Here is a 19295-nt window from a genome sequence, read left to right as displayed (position 1 = left end):
TACAGCAGGTGCCTTTCTTCATCTCCTATGACAGGCTCTTATGCCAAGCAAGATTACTTCCCCAGTTAACTGGGGATGGAAAAGTAAGAATTTCCCTGAAAATACTAGTGGTTTAGATTTTTCAGGTGAATGAAGAAAAAGTTTTATAAGTTGTTATGAGTACATCCATGTGCTTTTCATTTTTAAAATTAACAAGAAGTGGGCTGGCCTTTGCACAGAGGTGGTCAAGTTACAAACATCAATATACACTTGTATAGACAGAACAATCATACCGCATACTCTAAAGACCACCATAATTTCTTCTTCTTCTCTTTTCCCTTTCTCTCACCTGCTTCTCTGCTTGTTGTTTTGAGATTGAATTGAGATCTGCAATATGCTAAGGGCTTGCCTTGGACTTCACCTTTACCTACACTGTCTTTTTGTGTGTATGGAGCCTGTTTTAAAAACTTGACTCAACCTTCCCTCTGTTACAGCTATTTTTATATATTGCTCTTGCATAATTTTATTTGCTTTTATTTATTCTCCCATTTTTCTTTTATGTTCCAATTTTTTCTGTGTGCCCATTTAAAATCTGAATTTTTTGTGGTCATAAGAAATGCATTTAATGTCTACTTTTTCCTAGACAGTCTTTAAAACAATGAAGTAGTTAAATGTAAATTAATTAGGATGTTATGTTCCCATTACTGTTTTTTTAAGATACTGTGTAAGAGTTTGTCAGAAACACTTCTAAATCTACATGCATTATCTAAAATGGTATATACTGCCAGTAATTTAGAGAAGTTTTTATTAAATACCCACTTAAGAACAGCCAATTTGTTGGCAAGGGAGGACTACATCTAAGAACTGCTCTGTAGTGTGTGTCTTCCAAAACACATAGTCTTGGAACACTTCAGATGATCTTCAAGGGAAGACTACAATAGGTATATGAATAAGGAGAGCAAGAGGTATAAAATTTACTGTGTTCCTTGGTGACTATTTCTTCTATTATGATGTTAAATATCCATGGTATTTATCAACCTTTCCACATTTTCTCTGCATCCGTATGAGCCACATTTCACAGTTGCAGCAAAATGTTTGTCTCTAGATGTATTAGAGTGTCTGTATTAGCAAAATAACAGATATTTTTTGGTAATGTTCCTTTCTAGTTTTTATGATTGCTCTTAGTCATTGAGATGCAGGCCACTACACTGGACCTGGTTCCAGACCTGTGTAACTTTCTGTGCAGCTGCCCTTGGTCAACACTCCATTTTACCCATCAGACAAAATCATGCTTAATAGGACTGTCATGGTTATTAGAGCTCCTTGTAAGCAATGGATGGTGTCCATATGGAAACATGATACTGCTTGGACTAGAAAAAGCTGTGCTGCTGGGAGGAGATACATTTTATACCTTTCTTCTGAACAGCTTAAAAAGCAGAAATACAATTTTTAGATTATAATACTGAAAACCATTTCCTGTTTTCTCCACTCTTAGGATTTGCATTTATACAGCACCCAAGTTTAATGTTTGAACAAGAAGTGAAGACTCTGTACAACAGCATTCTTTCAGATAAGAACTGTTCAGTAAACTTAAAAATCCAGGTGTTAAAAAACCTCCAGACCTACTTGCAGGAGGAGGATACACGTATGCAGCAGGCAGACAGAGACTGTAAGTACTGAATTCTTCTGTGCTCATGAGCCTTGCAAAACCTGACTTTGTTGCATACAGTTAGTATATATCTGCACTGAGTCACTTAAAATTGTAAACAGATCAGTAGTATTGTACCCAAAATATAGTATGATTTAAAAAGAGGTATATGCATAGATGTGTTATTTACTTCCAAAATGCATAAATACTGGCAGCAATCCAGAATTCATAATTGTAATGATGGTAATATTTTTTATCAAAAAACCCTCTTAAGTTTAATTTGCAGATAGAAAATAACTAATACAACATTATTAAAAATACTTTATTAAGGAATTAAGACTTGAATTAAAATTTTGTCTCTCTATTTTGTTGATATATATATTTATATGTTAGATTACTCAATGTTTCATGAGATCATAAACCCATTCTAAGGCAGCTGAAAGGTGTGTTTATTGTGAAACTTAAACATCAGCATACAGGAAATGATGGCAAAATAAGTGGTTATACTATGATGAGTATGCTATTGCTTTTGTCCTTTCCACAGGGAAAAAAGTAGCAAAACAGGAAGACCTGAAAGAAATGGGTGATATTTCCTCAGGGATGAGTAGTTCCATCATGCAGCTATATCTCAAACAGGTCCTTGAGGCTTTCTTTCATAACCAGTCCAGTGTACGCCACTTTGCTCTAAATGTCATTGCACTGACATTAAACCAAGGTCTCATCCATCCTGTTCAGGTATGATAGGCTTTTGTGGTGGGACTTCCTTTTGTTCGCGTTTTTAGAGACTTTCACACTTGCTACATAAATTTCCAGGTCTTCTACTTATGTTACAGTAGTTTCTTCCTGTAGCAAGAAACTTCTACAGAAGGCACATTTTGAAATCTGCTTTATGTTGTTAGCCCACGAGATTCCAAATGCTTCATTATCTATTTTTGGATTAAGATATAAAAGCCCAGGCAGGACCTAAAGGGCATGTAGATATGTGCATTGGAGCATATTTCTGTTACAACTTTGAGGTATATGCCAAAATGTGTTCTTTATTTAGTTCTTTATTCCGTGTCAGCTTGTTTCCAGCTCAATCCCTATATCCTCCAAACACTGTGGAATTCCACAGTCAGTGTCAGAACTTCAACCATCATCTCCATCACTCTTTGCTTACATAATGTTTTGTAATTTTTTGATGCTGCAACCATTTCACATGTTTAGTCATAAATGTTTTTTTTTGGGGGGGGTTAAAATGCAATTTTCTGTATTTTAAACTGACTATAGAGTTTGAGGAGAAGGGAAATACTATGTGAAACCTCACAACTTCATTAGAATGCTGGTGTCTTGTAGTATTTTGTTCTGTTTACTTGAAAAAAGAGTAGTAAGTTGCACAGACCTTCTTATTCTAATTTCTGCAGTAGAAACAAAGAACAAAGACTGAGAAAGAGGAGGTACAATGTCTTTGAATAACCATTTCATTTGTTTTTCAAGTGTGTGCCATACTTAATTGCTATGGGCACAGATCCAGAGCCCTCTATGCGAAATAAAGCTGACCAACAGTTGGTGGAAATAGACAAAAAATATGCTGGGTTCATTCACGTGAGTAATTATAATTTAACATTTTATAAAATATTTTTATGTTCTCTAGTGGTTTAACACTTGAATATGTTTCAGCTTCAGAAGAAGAGTATAAAGGAAAAAAGTAAAATAACTGTAAGCAGTTGTAAAGATGACTCTTTCCCCTGTTTGGAGATTTCTGTTCTGAGAAACAGGAAGGAACTTAATAAATTAATAACATAGTTTGAAGTGTCTCTTCTAGTCCAAAATTTCCTTTAATTTGTGATTCACAGTAATATTTTCCACACTAAACAGTACTTAAGAGCCTTTATTTGAGAAGAGGTAAGGGCAAGTGTTTCATAATGTTTAGCTGTGATTTTCCTGTATTGGTGGACTAAAAAAGAAAACAACCATGCAACAGTCATTAGAATTCCTTAGAGTATATATATCTTAGAGTGTGCAATGCAGCAAGGCTTTACATCTGTTTACATCTGATGAATCTTGCTTAAAGGAAAAACTACGGGCTATGTGAGGATGTGGAGTTGTGGCATAGCGCCAGTTTTGCTTAAGATCTGAAATTAGGCTGCAGCATTCTCCTTATTTTGGAAGATCCCAATCTAGGTTCAGTGTGTGTACTATGTTGAAGGACTTCTCACATGTCCTTCCTTGTATTCCAGTGCATTTGGAGCATTGCACTGTTGATGGCATCCAAACAGATAACTCATCCATTAAGTGAAGGCTAGCAGTTGGAATTTGCTGTGTTAGGCAGCTGGGATTTAAGACAGTGTATAGACAACTTTGTTGAACAACAGGAGCAGAGGTAGTATGAGGACAATTGGCTATGCTGCCTAACTAGAGATTGTTTGTTCTGAAACTAGAGCAGGACCATTGAAGTGAGTAAAATCAGCTGGAAATTATTGGATATATGAAGGAAAAAAAACCAAAAAACACCATTTTTCTACTTGTTAGTGCTGTTGTACTCATACAGATTCAATTACTTGTTCCACTACAGGGGATACCAAGCATATACATGTGGTAAAATATTTTGTTCATGTATGAAAACATTTCCCTGAAAATTGTTTGAATTTAAATACCTGGCTATAGTGGGTAAACAGATTAGCTGTATGTTCCTCCTAGCAGAATATACAGTCAAAGCAGTTCACAAGACATTCTGATCTCTGCCACAAGTTCTGTTTGACAGCTCAAATCTATTTGCTGCCTCAACAGGTAGTATTGTCTCAGTGCATGTTTTAAATTCAAATTTCAGGTGAGCATCCCTTTAAAAGGATTGAATTTTACTGCTTTCAAAGTAATGTTTTGAATAAAAATAAATATATTTCCATTTCAGATGAAAGCAGTGGCTGGTATGAAGATGTCTTACCAAGTACAACAGGCAATTAATACCTGCCCAAAAGATCCTGTGAGAGGATTTAGACACGATGAATCATCCAGTGCACTGTGTTCACACCTCTACTCCATGATTCGAGGGAACCGTCAGCACAGACGAGCCTTTCTAATTTCTTTACTCAACCTCTTTGATGATACTGCAGTAAGCACCACATTTCCTTCACTTAAAAATAGTTAAAATGCAGCATTACAGGCTTAAGTTCTCATTTTATGATGTATTTTTGTAACATAATTACTGATAGATTTGTCCCTGATGTCCCTACTTTTTTGGCTTTCTAATATAAAGTATCTATCTGTGTGATTGAATGCACGTTGCATCATTGTACCAATTTATACTCAGTTTGGACTGATCAGAAATAATGTATCTTCAGGTATGACTAAATTCTGCAAGTATAGATGTTTTTTAGAGTGGGTATGGGGACTATATAGATAAAAATTGTGATCATGTTTTTTGCTCTAGACTGTTAGGAACACTGCAGAAGTATATGAATCCAGGATATTTCTACATGTATTTATGTGTCATTTTTTCTTCCAGAAAACAGAGGTGAATATGCTTTTGTATATAGCAGACAATCTAGCCTGTTTTCCTTACCAAACACAGGAAGAGCCACTGTTTATAATGCATCATATAGACATTACACTATCAGTTTCTGGTAGCAACCTTCTACAGTCATTTAAAGAGGTATGTGCATTTATATTTTAGTATATTTATGATGGTGGAAACATAAGCTTCTCCATAATGTGGTCAATTTTTCAGTGAATGCAGTACTATTTATTATTGTGTGGACCAGTTGCATTACTTGGCATATAGATAAACAATAATCAAATATAAACAATAGTCAAAAAACAAACAACACTGTCTGTTCTGACCTGTATCTGGTAGACACTAGTCAAAAACTCTACTTACATTGCTGTTTATATTATTAAAAAAGAATGATGAATTTTGAGATCAAATCTATATAATTTCTCTATACGGCTGAGTAACAGTTAATTTTATACATCTGAAAGCACATCAACGCAGAATTATCGTGGAGTAGTAGTTTGTTGTGGTTGTTTGTAAAATGTTAATAATAAAATAGACTACTGTTTATAATAAAATAAACTACTGTTAGTAGTTTATTTTGTTGTCAAGTAGCTGATGGCAGTTGAATTTGTGTTGCCTGAGAGATTTAAAATACATTATTTATTGCAAGAGAGGAGTAGGCAGTATTTCTTAAGGCAGCACATAAGAACCTGTATCATGATAGGGTACCTGTTGTTATGACAACACATGAACCTGTAAGTGGGAGGCTTCTACTTCTTAAAGACTTCAGTGTCTTCCTTTCCTGAACAACTATTACAGTAGAAGGTGCAAATTGTCAGGAAGCAAACCAGTTTCTAGAATGTGCAGTTTGACTAATAAATACAGAGTTGATGCCTGAGAGTTCACTATCTTAAAAGTACTGTGCTTTAAACTCTCACCCTACCAAAGTTGATCAAAAACCAAAGCTGATTTTTAATCTGCTTGAAAGAGACATTCTTCAGGCTGAGAACCAGTATGTAGCAGCCAGCATGAAAAGGATGAGATCCTTCTGAGGCCTGTGTTCTGAAAATTCATACTATGTGCAGTAATAATGCTTTTGTGAAATTCTGTAGATGTACAAGTAATCATAGAACTAATTATAGAATCATAAAATGGCTAGGGTTGGAAGAGACCTTAAAGATCACCTTGTTCCAACCCTCTGTTCTGGGCAGGGGCACCTTCCACTAGACCAGATTGCTCAGACCTCCACCCAGCCTGGCCTTGAACACTGCCAGGCATAGGGCAGCTGATTATTCTTATTCTTAAGAATTATTCATAAGAACAAGAATAAGAATAAGAGTAAGAATAAGAATAATTTGGTCAGCAGTGTAATTATTGTCATAGAATTTTAAGAGAAAAGGATTTAAAACCAGCTTGAACACCAAAGTACATGTGGAAATCTCCATGATACACAGAAATTATATTGAGGTGAAAGAAAAACAGAATTTTCTTCCTGATTTATTGTGTTTGCCCTTCTACTGTATTTGCTGTCACTGATGAACTAAGGAACTTCAGCAGTCTTTTTATGATAACACACCAGGGGAGTGTTTGTTGCTTCAGTTCCTTCTGTATGCACCTTGCAAGAAAATCTGGCTTTTGGATAAATTTTTCAGTATCTTTTTGCCATAAATAATTTTAAGCCTATGAAGTTATAAATTAATAACATTTTTCAGGGAATTCTCGCTAATTTAAGCTAGTAATGATTTTGGACAGATTATTTTAGGAATATACATGATACTACTTACCCTAATTTGGAATGTAACTTCTCTGTCTTGCAGTCCATGGTGAAAGACAAAAAAAAGGAAAGAAAGCCTTCATCAGATGAGGAGACTGAGAGTGACAGTAACAGTGGTAGTGGGAGTGAAAGTGAGGAGGAAGCTTCTAAACCTCGGAGATTACGGAAACGAGTGGACTCTGATTCAGACTCTGATGAAGAGAATGATATAAATGCAGTGATGAAGTGTTTACCTGAAAATTCAGCTCCTTTAATTGAATTTGCTAATGTCTCCCAAGGCATATTATTACTTCTAATGCTGAAACAACATCTAAAGAACCTCTGTGGGTTCTCTGATAGGTAAGGCTTTTTGGATAATAGGACACTTGTTACAGTTGTTGGTTTCGAATTTTTTTCCATTTATTTTAGTTGATTTTAACTACAATATGATACATTGCTACAAAGCAATACATTTGTAACAGAGAAAAAAACTTATTGAGTTGAACTTTGGCTTTAAAAAAAAAACAATTATTTGATTTCTTACCTGACTATCTATTGTATATGGAATGATTCAGAGATAAATACCTATATGAGAGATTTTAAAACCTTGTTTTAATTGTTCAAATTACTCTGGATTTTCCTTTAAAAGTCTTCTCTTTTGTTTTTTTTAAACAGTAAAATTCAAAAATATTCTCCATCTGAATCTGCAAAAGTGTATGATAAAGCTATAAACAGGAAAACAGGAGTGCATTTCCATCCAAAACAAACTTTGGATTTTCTGCGGAGTGATATGGCTAATTCCAAGATCACAGAAGAAGTGAAGAGGAGTATAGTAAAACAGTACTTAGATGTAAGTAAAATCACTTTGGAAAAAGTCTGAAGTCCTTTAACATTGTATAAACTTGAAAGTACCCTTCAAAATGTTAAGGTCCTTGTTATCTTATCTGATGTATGGATCTTCTTTTCAGGATGTTCAGCAGGATTGTATTTCAAAGATTTTTAATAAGTTTAAATTCATTGATAATTAATTTCAGCTAAAGGATATTCATCTTTATGGAGTATCTTCCAGTTTCTAGTATCCATGTTGTATACCTTTCCCATATTACTTGCTCACTTTATTCCTGACTCTTTCCATCATGGGAACAGAGACTGGATGTGGTTTGTTAACTGTCCCTCACTCCGCACCAGTAACAGTTAGAGGAAACTTGCCATTTGGAAAACACAGGAAGAAAGCTTTTTGTATATTCACAAAAAAAAAATTTCAGAAAGTTAAGTTTGTAAAACACAACACAAGCTGTTCAAGTTGTCTTATGTATGTTTTACCCTCTGTTTGTTTATGTTGGTACTTATTTCTAACGTAATGTAATGTGATATAAATGTCCCATGTTCAAAATTACAAAGTGAACTGATTTTTTTTTTTTTTTTTTTAAATAGTTCAAGCTCCTTATGGAACATTTGGATCCTGATGAAGAGGAAGAAGATGGAGAGGTGTCAGCTAGCACAAATGCTCGGAACAAAGCAATTACCTCGCTGCTTGGAGGAGGCAGCCCTAAAAACAATGCAGCTGAGACAGAGGACGATGAAAGTGATGGGGAGGATAGAGGAGGAGGCACTTCAGGGGTGAGGCGGAGGAGGAGTCAACGTATTTCGCAGCGTATTACGTAAAATGATTTTTATGTGCTTATAAATGTCAGTTTATTATATTAAATGTACACCAAGTAATGTAATCCACATGAAAAAAAGCATTTTGTAGATAGAGATTCTCTACTTAACCGTTTATACAACTTTTGTAGAAAGTTTAACAGAAAAGACAATAAAAAAAAAAACAAACTAGAAAATGAGATTTATCCCGTATAAAAAGTTATTAATTTTCCTTTGGAATGTACTGTGTGTTATCCTTTTTATTGTTGCCAAGTTTTTATGTAGCTTTATGATTCATGTGTATATATAATTTTATATATCAATAAGAGATAAAGACACGGGTACAAATTAAGAGTATGTGGTTTTACAAGGATATGTTAACCCCTTGGCGCTGGCGGTCGCGGTGCGTCTCATTGCCGGCAATGGAATGTGTGCCGGGGAATCCCAACTCCCGGCGTCAAGGGATTAAAAGCAATAAAAGCAATAATTTCACTAAAGTTCTTTTGTGTAACACTTGGTCTTTTTTCCCCCCAATGTTTTAGTCATTGAGAAGGTCAAAACGAAATTCAGACTCTACGGAGTTGGCAGCACAGATGAATGAAAGTGTTGATGTCATGGATGTCATCGCTATTTGCTGTCCAAAGTACAAAGACCGACCACAAATTGCAAGAGTAGTACAGAAAACCAGCAATGGCTTCAGTGTTCAGTGGATGGCAGGCTCCTACAGTGGCTCCTGGACTGAGGCTAAGCGCCGTGATGGCCGCAAACTGGTGCCTTGGGTAGACACTATTAAAGAGTCAGACATTATTTACAAAAAAATTGCTCTAACGAGTGCTAATAAGCTGACTAATAAAGTTGTGCAGACTTTACGATCGCTGTATGCCGCCAAGGATGGAACTTCCAGCTAATGAATTTGTACATGCAGCCAAATTTACAGGAATTGAAATAACAGAAAAACTTGAAATATCAACTTTCTGGCAAAAAAAAAATCAGTTAAATGAAGAGTAAGAATGGAACCTGGGACGCGGGGAAAAAAGAAGGAAATGTTTGGTAAACATTTTTGTGGGAGCTTCCTTCGCTGTTGTGCAGCAGAAACTTCTCAGTTCATTTTTACTCCCACTGTATTATAGTTTAACAAAAAATTGTTTATATCTTGAAAAAAAAAACCTTTCTGTTTAAAAAAAATAAACAAGTGAATGTTGGAAATTAGTCTGTTAATGTTCTTAATAAAGTGTTCTTGGAGTTTAACCTAGCAGCGGATGGCTTTCTTTAGCTTAGCCCAGTTTCCAGGAAAGCATTGTTTTTCCAGGCTGTAAAGTGGCAGAATCTCCTGGATATATAATTTATTCTGTTGAAGAAAAAAAAAAAAAAAAAAAAAAAAGAAAGAAAAAAAAGCATGCAGTATCTATGACCTATCTGCAGGAGGAGTTTTTGTAAATGTAGATTTTGATGTATTAGGTCACCCTGAAATAATACAAGAAAAGGGATCCCCAGCAAATCTGGTGGAACGAATACTGCAATAAATTTTTTTACTTCTCTTTGTTACTTGTCTGTTTCCATTTGAATTTCTTATTGTAAAGATCTGTTTAAATCCATTTATATTATTTTGCAGTCTTTTATGTAAAATTTACTATATCAGTGGTTTTCAAAACAAGACATAAAATATTGTTTATACAGTTTGTATAGGCTGACTTCTGAATAACTGGTATCTTTTTATTTTTATCCCTAAAAGGGTGTAAACACAAGTTAACGCTAGGGTTTTATTGTATCCTGCAATATTTAGTATTAACTATATGATTTAGCACTGTGCCAAACACATTTTCAAGAGTACATTTTGATATAAAAAGAAACTATAGTTTATTCCTTGTATGCTTCAATTTCTTTCTAATGCTGTCCAAGTGGTAACTTACAATAGTTCAAATCTGGGGAAAGCTGAATGTCTCTTCTGCTTGGGCAAAGTGGCCATGTATGCATTTCACTGGGTTAATAGAGACAGGCTTGTGTCAAGAGGAGCTAGCTACCATTGTCTGAGGAGTGAATGGGTATGAGTCTGGGCAGTTACACTACATTCCTTCACAAATGAATTTTTTTAAAAAATGTTTGTATATTAGACTAATTTTTTTACTAATTGAAAGATGTTTTCACATTTTGTAAATTGAAAAAATGCTGTTGAAATCTTCCAGAAGTATTTGCTTCAACTGCCTTGCCACAACCTTTCATAAGCAGTTTGTCTTCCTAATGAGCAAGAAAAGCAGCATATTTGCAAACAGGAAAAAAATTTAAAAACAGCTAAATTTTTTAGGAGTCTATTAAACCCTGCTGTCTTTTCAAATGTATTTATCAAAAACAGGTGTTCCTCAACATAATTATTTTTCTATTATGTTTTGTTTCTTTTAAAAATTTAATATATGGTAGGGGGCTGTTTCTATGAAACTAACTTGCAGAATTCTAATACATTATTCAATTTGTGAGGAACAGTAACAGTATTCCAAAATATTGATATGTAAAAAACCCAAACAACACATTAAACAAATTATTAATAACTCCTCAGAATCCAGGTAGTAAATTGTTGGGGAATGCCTTTTTGCTGTTTCACCACTGGAATTTTTCTGAACAGAAATGTTTTAGCACCTCTTTGTTTGGTAGTGTTGATAGTATTCTCTTCACCATACAAAAGCCACCTCTTGGGCTAAGATCGGTATTGTTAAAGGAGGGAGAAGTAGAAGAAGCAGGAGTCAGTCCTCTGCTGCTCTGGAAACAGGACATTTTTGTAGCAAACATTGAAAGACTATATTTCTCAGGGCCAAGTGCAGCTTTTATACTGGCAAAGTCATACTTGGAGACTAGAGGGGTTATATGACATGTCAGATATTACTGATAAGCAGAGTTGAAAATACTTCACCAAGAAACTCCCAAGTGATAAACCCAATGATTTCTTACAGTTGCAGTTTAAAATTAAGTTGGCTGTTAGTAATTTCTGATATTAAAGCATTTTATTTTTAATAGATATACAAATATTTCCTTGTTGATTTCATGTGGCTTTTCCAATAACAAAGATGGGGGATTATTTCAATTTGCTTGGTATTTATTGGAATAAAATTATCAGAAAGAACTTATAATTAAACAATATAAACCTGAAGTCTTAAGTTGTCTTAGTTGGGAGGATTTAGACCATTACTATATTGTATGATATGCCAGTGGCATACATGCTCCTTGATGGGATGTGATGGCTGTTATATAATTTACAGTTATAAAGTTGATTATAGATGATTAAATAAATTGAATATGATTCTTACTAGTTAAGAGTTGCATTTTACCCTCCCGAAGTACACAGAGTAATACCTAGTCCGGTTTTGCCAATCACAAATACTCTGGTTATTTGCTGTGAAAGGAAAAGGCAGCAATGCCCTGTTTTGGAAAACAAACTCCAGTTAACTGTGTGTGACTCGGTCTGATGGTTGTCTGCAGCATGGAGTGAGTGCCCAGTCTCAACCTCTGAGTACCAACTGCAGTTTTACCAGCATGAACCACATCAGTAGCAACAGCACATTCCAAGATAAGAATTTTTCTACTTGAGAAAGTGTTTGGTTTTGTTTTGGGTTTTGTTTAAGTGCTGCAGTGCAGTAATTGATGCAGTGACACAATTTTGCTCCTTTGTATTGACATAGCTTTGTAGTATTTTTTCACTGTATGGCTATAGATTTTTACATATGTAACTATAAGATTATTGAAATTTTTATTCTTCCTGCTTTCTCCCTTTGAGTACAGGATCTGTACTTGGAACTTGTTGCAAAGGGGTATTATCAAGCTTTTAGAATTAGCACTAGCCATAATGTACTTTTTAAGAAAACACAGACATTTCCACAATCTAAATAAGAATGAAATTATTATTTTTAAGCTTCCACTTCAGTACTGTAAAATTGCAGAATAATTCTTGAATATTTTCAAGATCACAATAGTTTTTGACAGAACTGTAATTACAAGTATTTTTTTAAATGATTCAGTAACACCCTTTTGTATTTTGAGGTTCTTTATTGCTTATATTAACAACTCTAACATGTACAAAGTAGGCATGAGAAAAACTCAAGTATTTTAGTGAGGTGTGGCCATTACAAAAAACAGCTATTTAAATTTTTAAAATTTTGAGTCAAGCTTTAGCCTTTGTTTTGCTGTTGTGGTGTCACTAGTAAGAATATTATTACTGTGGAATAATTAGGTTGTGCTAAACAGTAGCTCTAACTACTTTGCAGCCCTAAAATAGATCTTAAATGTGATTGTGGCTCATGTCAAAAAAAAGTTTTTAATCAGGTCTGGCTCACCTGGTGCTCGTTAACAGCAGGACATTCTGCCAAATGCATGTGTTGGTGATAGTCCAGGGAAACGAATGGATGAGTTCAGCTGATCCTTTGCCTTGACTCTGAGCCCCAGGTAGATCGTGGTGACGCTGAATTCAAACACCTTTTCCTATGTCCCAACACTCCTGAACTCTCACGCCCTATCCATAGCAGGAGTGCAAGCCACAATTCCTATATCCCAGTGTTCCTCCACTCACCAAAGAGCCACACCGTGATCATATGAGCATTTCCATATCCATCAGAGATTTGTCATCTTATCATTGAAGTTCTGAGTTGTAATGGGTGAGTTCTTAATGTAAGTAGCAAGTTTTTAGATTTCATGGTTCCTTGACTAAATATTAAAGTGTTATTGTTATATACAAATAAGTTCATAGTATTTTCATATTTCATTTATTTAAAATAAATGTTTTAAGAGTTCAGTTTTAACCCTTCCAAAATGAAACTTGCAAGTTTTTAATCCTAGAATGTGCGCACACTTCGTCGATCCCTTTCTCACTGTGCTCACAGTGCTCAAATTATGAGTGGGCACCTGTAAATCATCCAGGGAACGCATTTTCGGATTATTCTGGGAGACTTCTTGCCAGTCTATGTTGACCCCATCAGACATAATTACAAAACATTTCTAATTTCTGCGTTATTCAGGGGCGGTGAGCTGCATGCACTGCTCACAGCTACCCAAACTGTGAGCTCAGATACCCTCCAGACACCCCGTGCCCTGCGGGCTGGTTCGGGGCCACGGGCGGGGCAGGGTGGGGTTTATCCTGCGAGGAGCTGAACTGGATCAGGCCACCAACACCAGCACTTGGTGGCCCAGGTGTGCGCTGTGCCCTCGGCAACCATCCCAGGGGAGGGACTCCCTGCACTGGAGTTACAGCGGGACATCAGCAGCGGCTGCCTGTCCCAGCTGCAGTGTCTGGCACTGAGTGACCCGCGTTACTCATTATTTCAGCGGCTTCTCCTTTAAAGCAATCTGGTTGGGCTTCGAAGGAGCTTTTCTCCATCACTGTTCTTTGTGCAGCTGCGTTGAACGGCTCTTATTTATAGTTTGAAACAAGATCCTACTTCCTAAAATCTAGAAAGGTGATTTATCTGATTTCACCCCCGCTTTCCTGGGGACTGGTCATTAACGGGGTGTTGCAGCTGTGTCTGCAGTGCAGCCTCTGCCTCTCCGCAGCTGCGGTCACCAGCACCGAGCTGTGTTGGGCGGGTCCCTGCTGGTGCTGGCTGCACTCACTCCACACACTCTTTGTCCAGCAGCTCACTTTCAATGCACTTCCTCCTTCCCTTCTCCCAAGAGGGCTTCTGAATTTGTTTTACCTATCCCTTATTTGTATTTCTCTTCCTAACTATAAAAAGCTACATTTGCTGGAAACAGCCCCATTTTGTCACCATGTGTAATTTATTTTTAAGAAACCATATAGGGGGCCATCTGCTTCTCATTTTGACTTCACAAGCACAGACTGAAGACTCATATTTTCTTCCAGCAAGTCTCCTTTCAGTCTCTTATTTTGCATGTTTTGTTCTCTTGTTAGGATTCATGATTGTAGAGAAATTACTCCTTCACTGCACTTAAATTCTGGAAAACCAGAAATACATGTGTAGAGGGAGACAGAGGGAGAGGAGTGGGTTTCCTGCTTAGACTAAATGTATACTGTGAGCACAGACAAAGAAGCATGATGATGCCTTAAGAAAATCTATTTGTTTCTTATTTATAAGAGCTTTTTTATTTTGAATAGTCTCATGTGGAGGTGGATGTTCAGATTCAAGGTCAGCCTTGAACATCACCTGCGCAATGAGTCTCTGCAGTTCCATCTCTACTGACAAACCTGCAGGACAGAGTAATGTAAGTTCTGTGTGATTTGGATCACTCCTTATCAAGGCTTTTTATTTGCTGTCCAAAAGTACTGCTGTTGCTCCACTCAAGAGAGAGAGAGGATTCCTTTCCTTTCCTTTGTATTGAAATCCACATGAAATAATGAGTGCAGAAGTTGTGAAGTCTGTTCGAGAAGTCTGTTCGAGAAGTTGTTCGAGTCATCTAGACCAAACTTTCCAGACCAGCCATGTACAGGCTTCTGTACAGAATTTTTTCCTAACTTTGATTTAAGTCATGGCTGGGAAACCCACCCCAGCCACTTCTAATGTCATATTAGATATTTGTAGGAGGGTGTACATAATATGTCATTAGATAGTATTATATATATGATAGGTTACATACAAGGCATGTATTACTCTCAGCAGGCACTCTTCAAATTTAAGTACTTTTTGAACTTTCATCTATTTTTTGTGCCTTTCTATATCAGAAAAAGAAAAAAGTCCTTCCCTTATTTTAGTGTATTTGAAAAATTCTCAGATGAGGCTCAGGGTAGTTTTTGAGTGCTTTATCTCCTGTGTGTAATCTCAAACTGACATTTTTTCAAAAGCAAGTTTTAGGGTTGTATTTATTGTTTGGGTAGCAGTGAAGTTTTCTTCCTTTTTCCTACAAAGTTTTACGAATTGTAGTGCCGATTTATGTTGTGTTCACATTCCAATGGCACACATCATTTCTTGAAGTCTATGTAGGATCCTTAAAATTCCACAGCTGAAGACACTTGCTTCCATCTTCAGAAGGTGTGAGTGTGGCTTTGAGGAGTCAGGGAGCCCAAAAGGAAAGTTCCCTTGCCTTACCTTGTATGTTCCTCTTGAAACCTAACTATTTCTCTTTCTTCACCGGCCAATGGTTTTGAAGAGAAAACATAAATTCCAGCCTTGTGTATCTTAATCTGTCTTTTCACAGAATTTGACATCTTGTTGGTAATCTCTAAGTTTAAATATCTCAGCCAGAGCTCTGGCTTAGAGACAGCTTCTGGTGAAGTCATGTCAGTCAGTGCTAAGTACCATTGACTTTATTACTCCCTGAGTCCCTTAGGAAGCAAGATTTCATATTAAAGAACCAAAATAATCTAAGCAGTATGTTCTTGCTTTCGTAGCTTTGTCTTTTTCATCTTCTTAGATAATTCTTGTACTTCTTTGGTTTAAGTTGGTGTTGGGTGTTGTCTCAATTATCTCTTTTTGGGGTTGATTGGTGGGGTGTTTTTAGTTTTGCTTTTGGTTTTACTTCTACTTTTGCTTTGTTGTTGTTTTTTTAGACTTCCTGCAAGAATTTTTTTCCTGAAATAAGTTGCTTTAGACTTTTTAAAGCTTTACGACAGAAAACACCACAGAAAACAAAGATCAAAACATATTAAAATGTAAAATGCATGACATACAGAGCACAGCCCCTATATATTATTTAATCCAAAGAAAATAATTGTATGCTTAATCTGTGAAGCTTCCCTATCTTTCACTCATGGAAATGTTATGCTATTAGACTGCTAGAGGAAGTTTAGGTCTGTTTGGATGAGATTCCTAAAAAGCAGTGGCAGTGGCTGGTTGTCACAGAATCCCGCCCCAGCAACATCTCAGTGCAAGTGTCCATGGCAACAGCCTCAGGCAGCAGCTTTTAATGACGGTTGCCATGGCACCATCCCGGTTGTGTCAGGTGCATCCATGGTCCTGCTGCACTGCCAGCCCTGAGGAGCTACAGCCAAGGTGTCCTGTGGGGAATGACAACACAAGGCTTCCTGCTGGCACCCTGTTCAAGCACTACTCCTGCTTCAGCTACAGAGCTGACAGAGAGAGCCACAAACTCAAACACAGCTGAGAAGCCTCTGGGTCATCCTGTATCTAATGGGTAATATGCACATGCAGATCAGCAAGTTTAAAACTCGAAAGAGAAATTTGTACTTTTTCATGTTTCTGTGTAAGAATAGGCTTTTCATGTTTAAAGTGAGGATTCTTACACAGTGACTATGGTATAGAATAGAATAGAATAGAACAGAACAGAACAGAACAAACTGCTATGGTTGGAAGGGACCTACAACAATCATCTAATCCAACTGCCACTTCCAAAGACGTTTTTCTAACCCAAAGAACACTTTGGATTAGCAAAAAAGTTTGATCAAAGGTTAAATTGCTATTGCTAATGGTACTGTCCAAATGCCTCTTGAACACTGACAGATTTGGGGCATCAATCACGTCTCCAGGACGCCTGTTCTATCTGACCACCCACAACCCTTTTGGTAAGGAAATGCCTCCCAGTATCCAGTCTGAACCTCCCCTGCTTCAGCTCTGAACTATTCCCATGCATCCTGCCCCTGGAGGCCAGGGAGAAGAGCTCAGCACCTCCCTGTGCCCTTCCCCTCCTCATGAAGCTGCAGAGAACAGTGAGGTCACCCCTCAGCCTCCTTTTCTCCAAAGTGGACAAGCCCAAAGACTTCAGCTGCTCCTCACAGGAGGTTCCAGCTTTGTTTCCTTCTTCAGGACACACTGAAGGACCTTCCTGATGCTCCTATTGGCTGCACCAGAGCTCCAGGCTAGCTCTACGGCGCCACTCCAGCATGGGCAGTCACCAGGAGTGGGGAACTGCAGGGGAAAGGCGATCCCACTGCAGAACCTTCAGAGCACCGAATCCTGCCGGGCTCTGCCAAATCAGTTGTCGTGGGTGGTGGTAAAAGGAAGGAGGAGACTCACTCGGCTGTACTTCCCAGGAACAGGTTTATTCAGGAGAGGGGATGAACACAAGGGTCTGGGCTGGGAGAAATCAGGACCGAAGAGAGCCCAGAGCACCTCTGTGCACTGGGTTTTATCTCAGGGGCGGGCACAGTCCAGGATCCAATGGGAGCTCGCGGAGGGAGGGGTGAGGGGAGGAGGTTACAATGTCAGGGACCAATGGGGATACAAAGAAGGCGGGAATACAACATAACAACCAATAACGTGTCGAGGAAGGGATGATATACATGGAAGGAGCTGGAAGGAAAGGTGGGGTTTACAGTGATGGATGGGGAGATGGGGCAGGGTAAAGGTGATTGATGGGGAACATTCAGGAAAACTGGGAGGGGTTTACATAACAGACTAATGGAACCAACCAAAGCAATCAATGGGGAAAACCCGGAGCATACCAGTCAGACAAAATACCAACAATTTTAACAGAATTAAATAAACATAACACCTTCCCATCCTCCTCCATCTGCAGGGCCCAGCAGGACCCAGGTTGAGGCTGCCCCAAGGCTGAGCCCAGCGGGACCATCCCCTCTCTGGGCCGGGTGTGCCGTGCTCGGTGCTCTGGGATGGGGTTTGTGCTCGGTGCTCTGGGATGGGGTTTGTGCTCCGTGCTCTGGGATGGGGTTTGTGCTCCGTGCTCTGGGATGGGGTTTGTGCTCCGTGCTCTGGGATGGGGTTTGTGCTCGGTGCTCTGGGATGGGGTTTGTGCTCGGTGCTCTGGGATGGGGTTTGTGCTCCATGCTCTGGGATGGGGTTTGTGATTGTGCTCGGTGCTCTGGGATGGGGTTTGTCCTCGGGGCTGCCCAGGCACTGCTGAGCCACACTGAGCCCAGCACCAGCCAGTCCCACCTCCCTCTGCAGCTGTCCAGCCATGCCTCTCCCACTTTACCCCTGTGCCTGGTGTTGCTCCATCCCAGGTGCAGAACACAGCACTTGGACTTGTCAAATTTCACCCCATTTAAGACTGCCCAGCGCTCCAACCTATCTAAATCCCTCTGCAAAGGCCTCTTGTCCCTCAAAAGAATTCACAACACCTCCCAGTCTGGATCATCACCAAATTTGCTACTGGTGCATTTACCTGCTGCATCCAGACTTTGACGAATACATTGAGCAAAACAGACACTGTAACTGAACAACGAGGATTTTGTGTGTGTCTGGCAATGTTATTCTTCACTTTTCTGATTATTTTCCCAAAGAGGCAACTTTGAAGATTTCCCACGCTGGCCACTAATCCAAAGTTAAAACAAAGTTATGTTTCTAAACATTTATTCTATGCAAAGTGTAAACAAACATTTGCTTGGGAATGTTAAGCATTTTTAGGAATCAAGGAAACCCCTGGAAAAGAAAGCCAAACGTGTCCTGGGCTGCATCCAGAGCCCCGTGGGCAGCAGGGGAGGGAGGGGATTCTGCCCCTCTGCTCTGCTCTGCTCAGACCCAGCTGGAGCATCCAGAGCTGGGGTCCCTGCACAGGAGGGACAGGGACCTGCTGGAGCCAGCACAGAGGAGGCCATAAGGATGATTAGAAGGATGGAGCACCTCTGCTCCAAGGACAGACTGAGAGAATTGGGATTGTCCAGCCTGGAAAACAGAAAGCTCTAGGGAGACCTTTAGATCCTTCCAGTACCTGAAGGGGCCCCACAGGAAAGCTGGAGAGGGACTTTTTACAAGGTTAAGTAGTGTCAGGACAAGGAGGAATGGTTTTAAACTGAAAGAGAATCAACTCAGGCTAGATATAGAGAAGAAATTATTTTCTGTTCAAAGTGGTGAGTCAAAGGAACAGGTGAGAGACTGTGATCAAAAGAACACCAAAAACTAACAAAAAAACCCCAAGAGATGGCAAAAATGAGGCAAGGCTGGATAAAGAAGGAA

General features: G+C 38.3%; 1 protein-coding gene across 7 annotated transcripts in view; it reads left to right on the top strand.

Annotated features, from left to right (window-relative positions):
* NIPBL (NIPBL cohesin loading factor) overlaps nucleotides 1–10353 on the top strand; it is a 147143-nt gene extending 136790 nt beyond the window's left edge. For 5 of the 7 annotated variants that reach the window (XM_058864285.1, XM_058864288.1, XM_058864281.1 and 2 more), the window contains 9 exons: nucleotides 1475–1648; nucleotides 2172–2362; nucleotides 3104–3211; nucleotides 4518–4718; nucleotides 5112–5258; nucleotides 6917–7212; nucleotides 7528–7702; nucleotides 8287–8472; nucleotides 9036–10353. In XM_058864285.1, coding sequence (XP_058720268.1) covers nucleotides 1475–1648; nucleotides 2172–2362; nucleotides 3104–3211; nucleotides 4518–4718; nucleotides 5112–5258; nucleotides 6917–7212; nucleotides 7528–7702; nucleotides 8287–8472; nucleotides 9036–9401 — 1844 coding nt within the window. In that variant the 3' untranslated portion in view covers nucleotides 9402–10353. Of the gene's footprint in view, nucleotides 1–1474; nucleotides 1649–2171; nucleotides 2363–3103; nucleotides 3212–4517; nucleotides 4719–5111; nucleotides 5259–6916; nucleotides 7213–7527; nucleotides 7703–8286; nucleotides 8542–9035 lie in introns of all 7 variants that reach the window. The other 2 variants (XM_058864282.1, XM_058864284.1) reach the window with 2 other exon arrangements.
* Nucleotides 10354–19295: the final 8942 nt, after the last annotated feature.

This window comes from Poecile atricapillus, chromosome Z (genome assembly GCF_030490865.1).
Source record: "Poecile atricapillus isolate bPoeAtr1 chromosome Z, bPoeAtr1.hap1, whole genome shotgun sequence".
NCBI lineage: Eukaryota > Metazoa > Chordata > Aves > Passeriformes > Paridae > Poecile > Poecile atricapillus.
The sequence above is the reverse complement of the archived record's forward strand: the minus strand, read 5'-3'. Positions and strand labels throughout refer to the sequence as shown.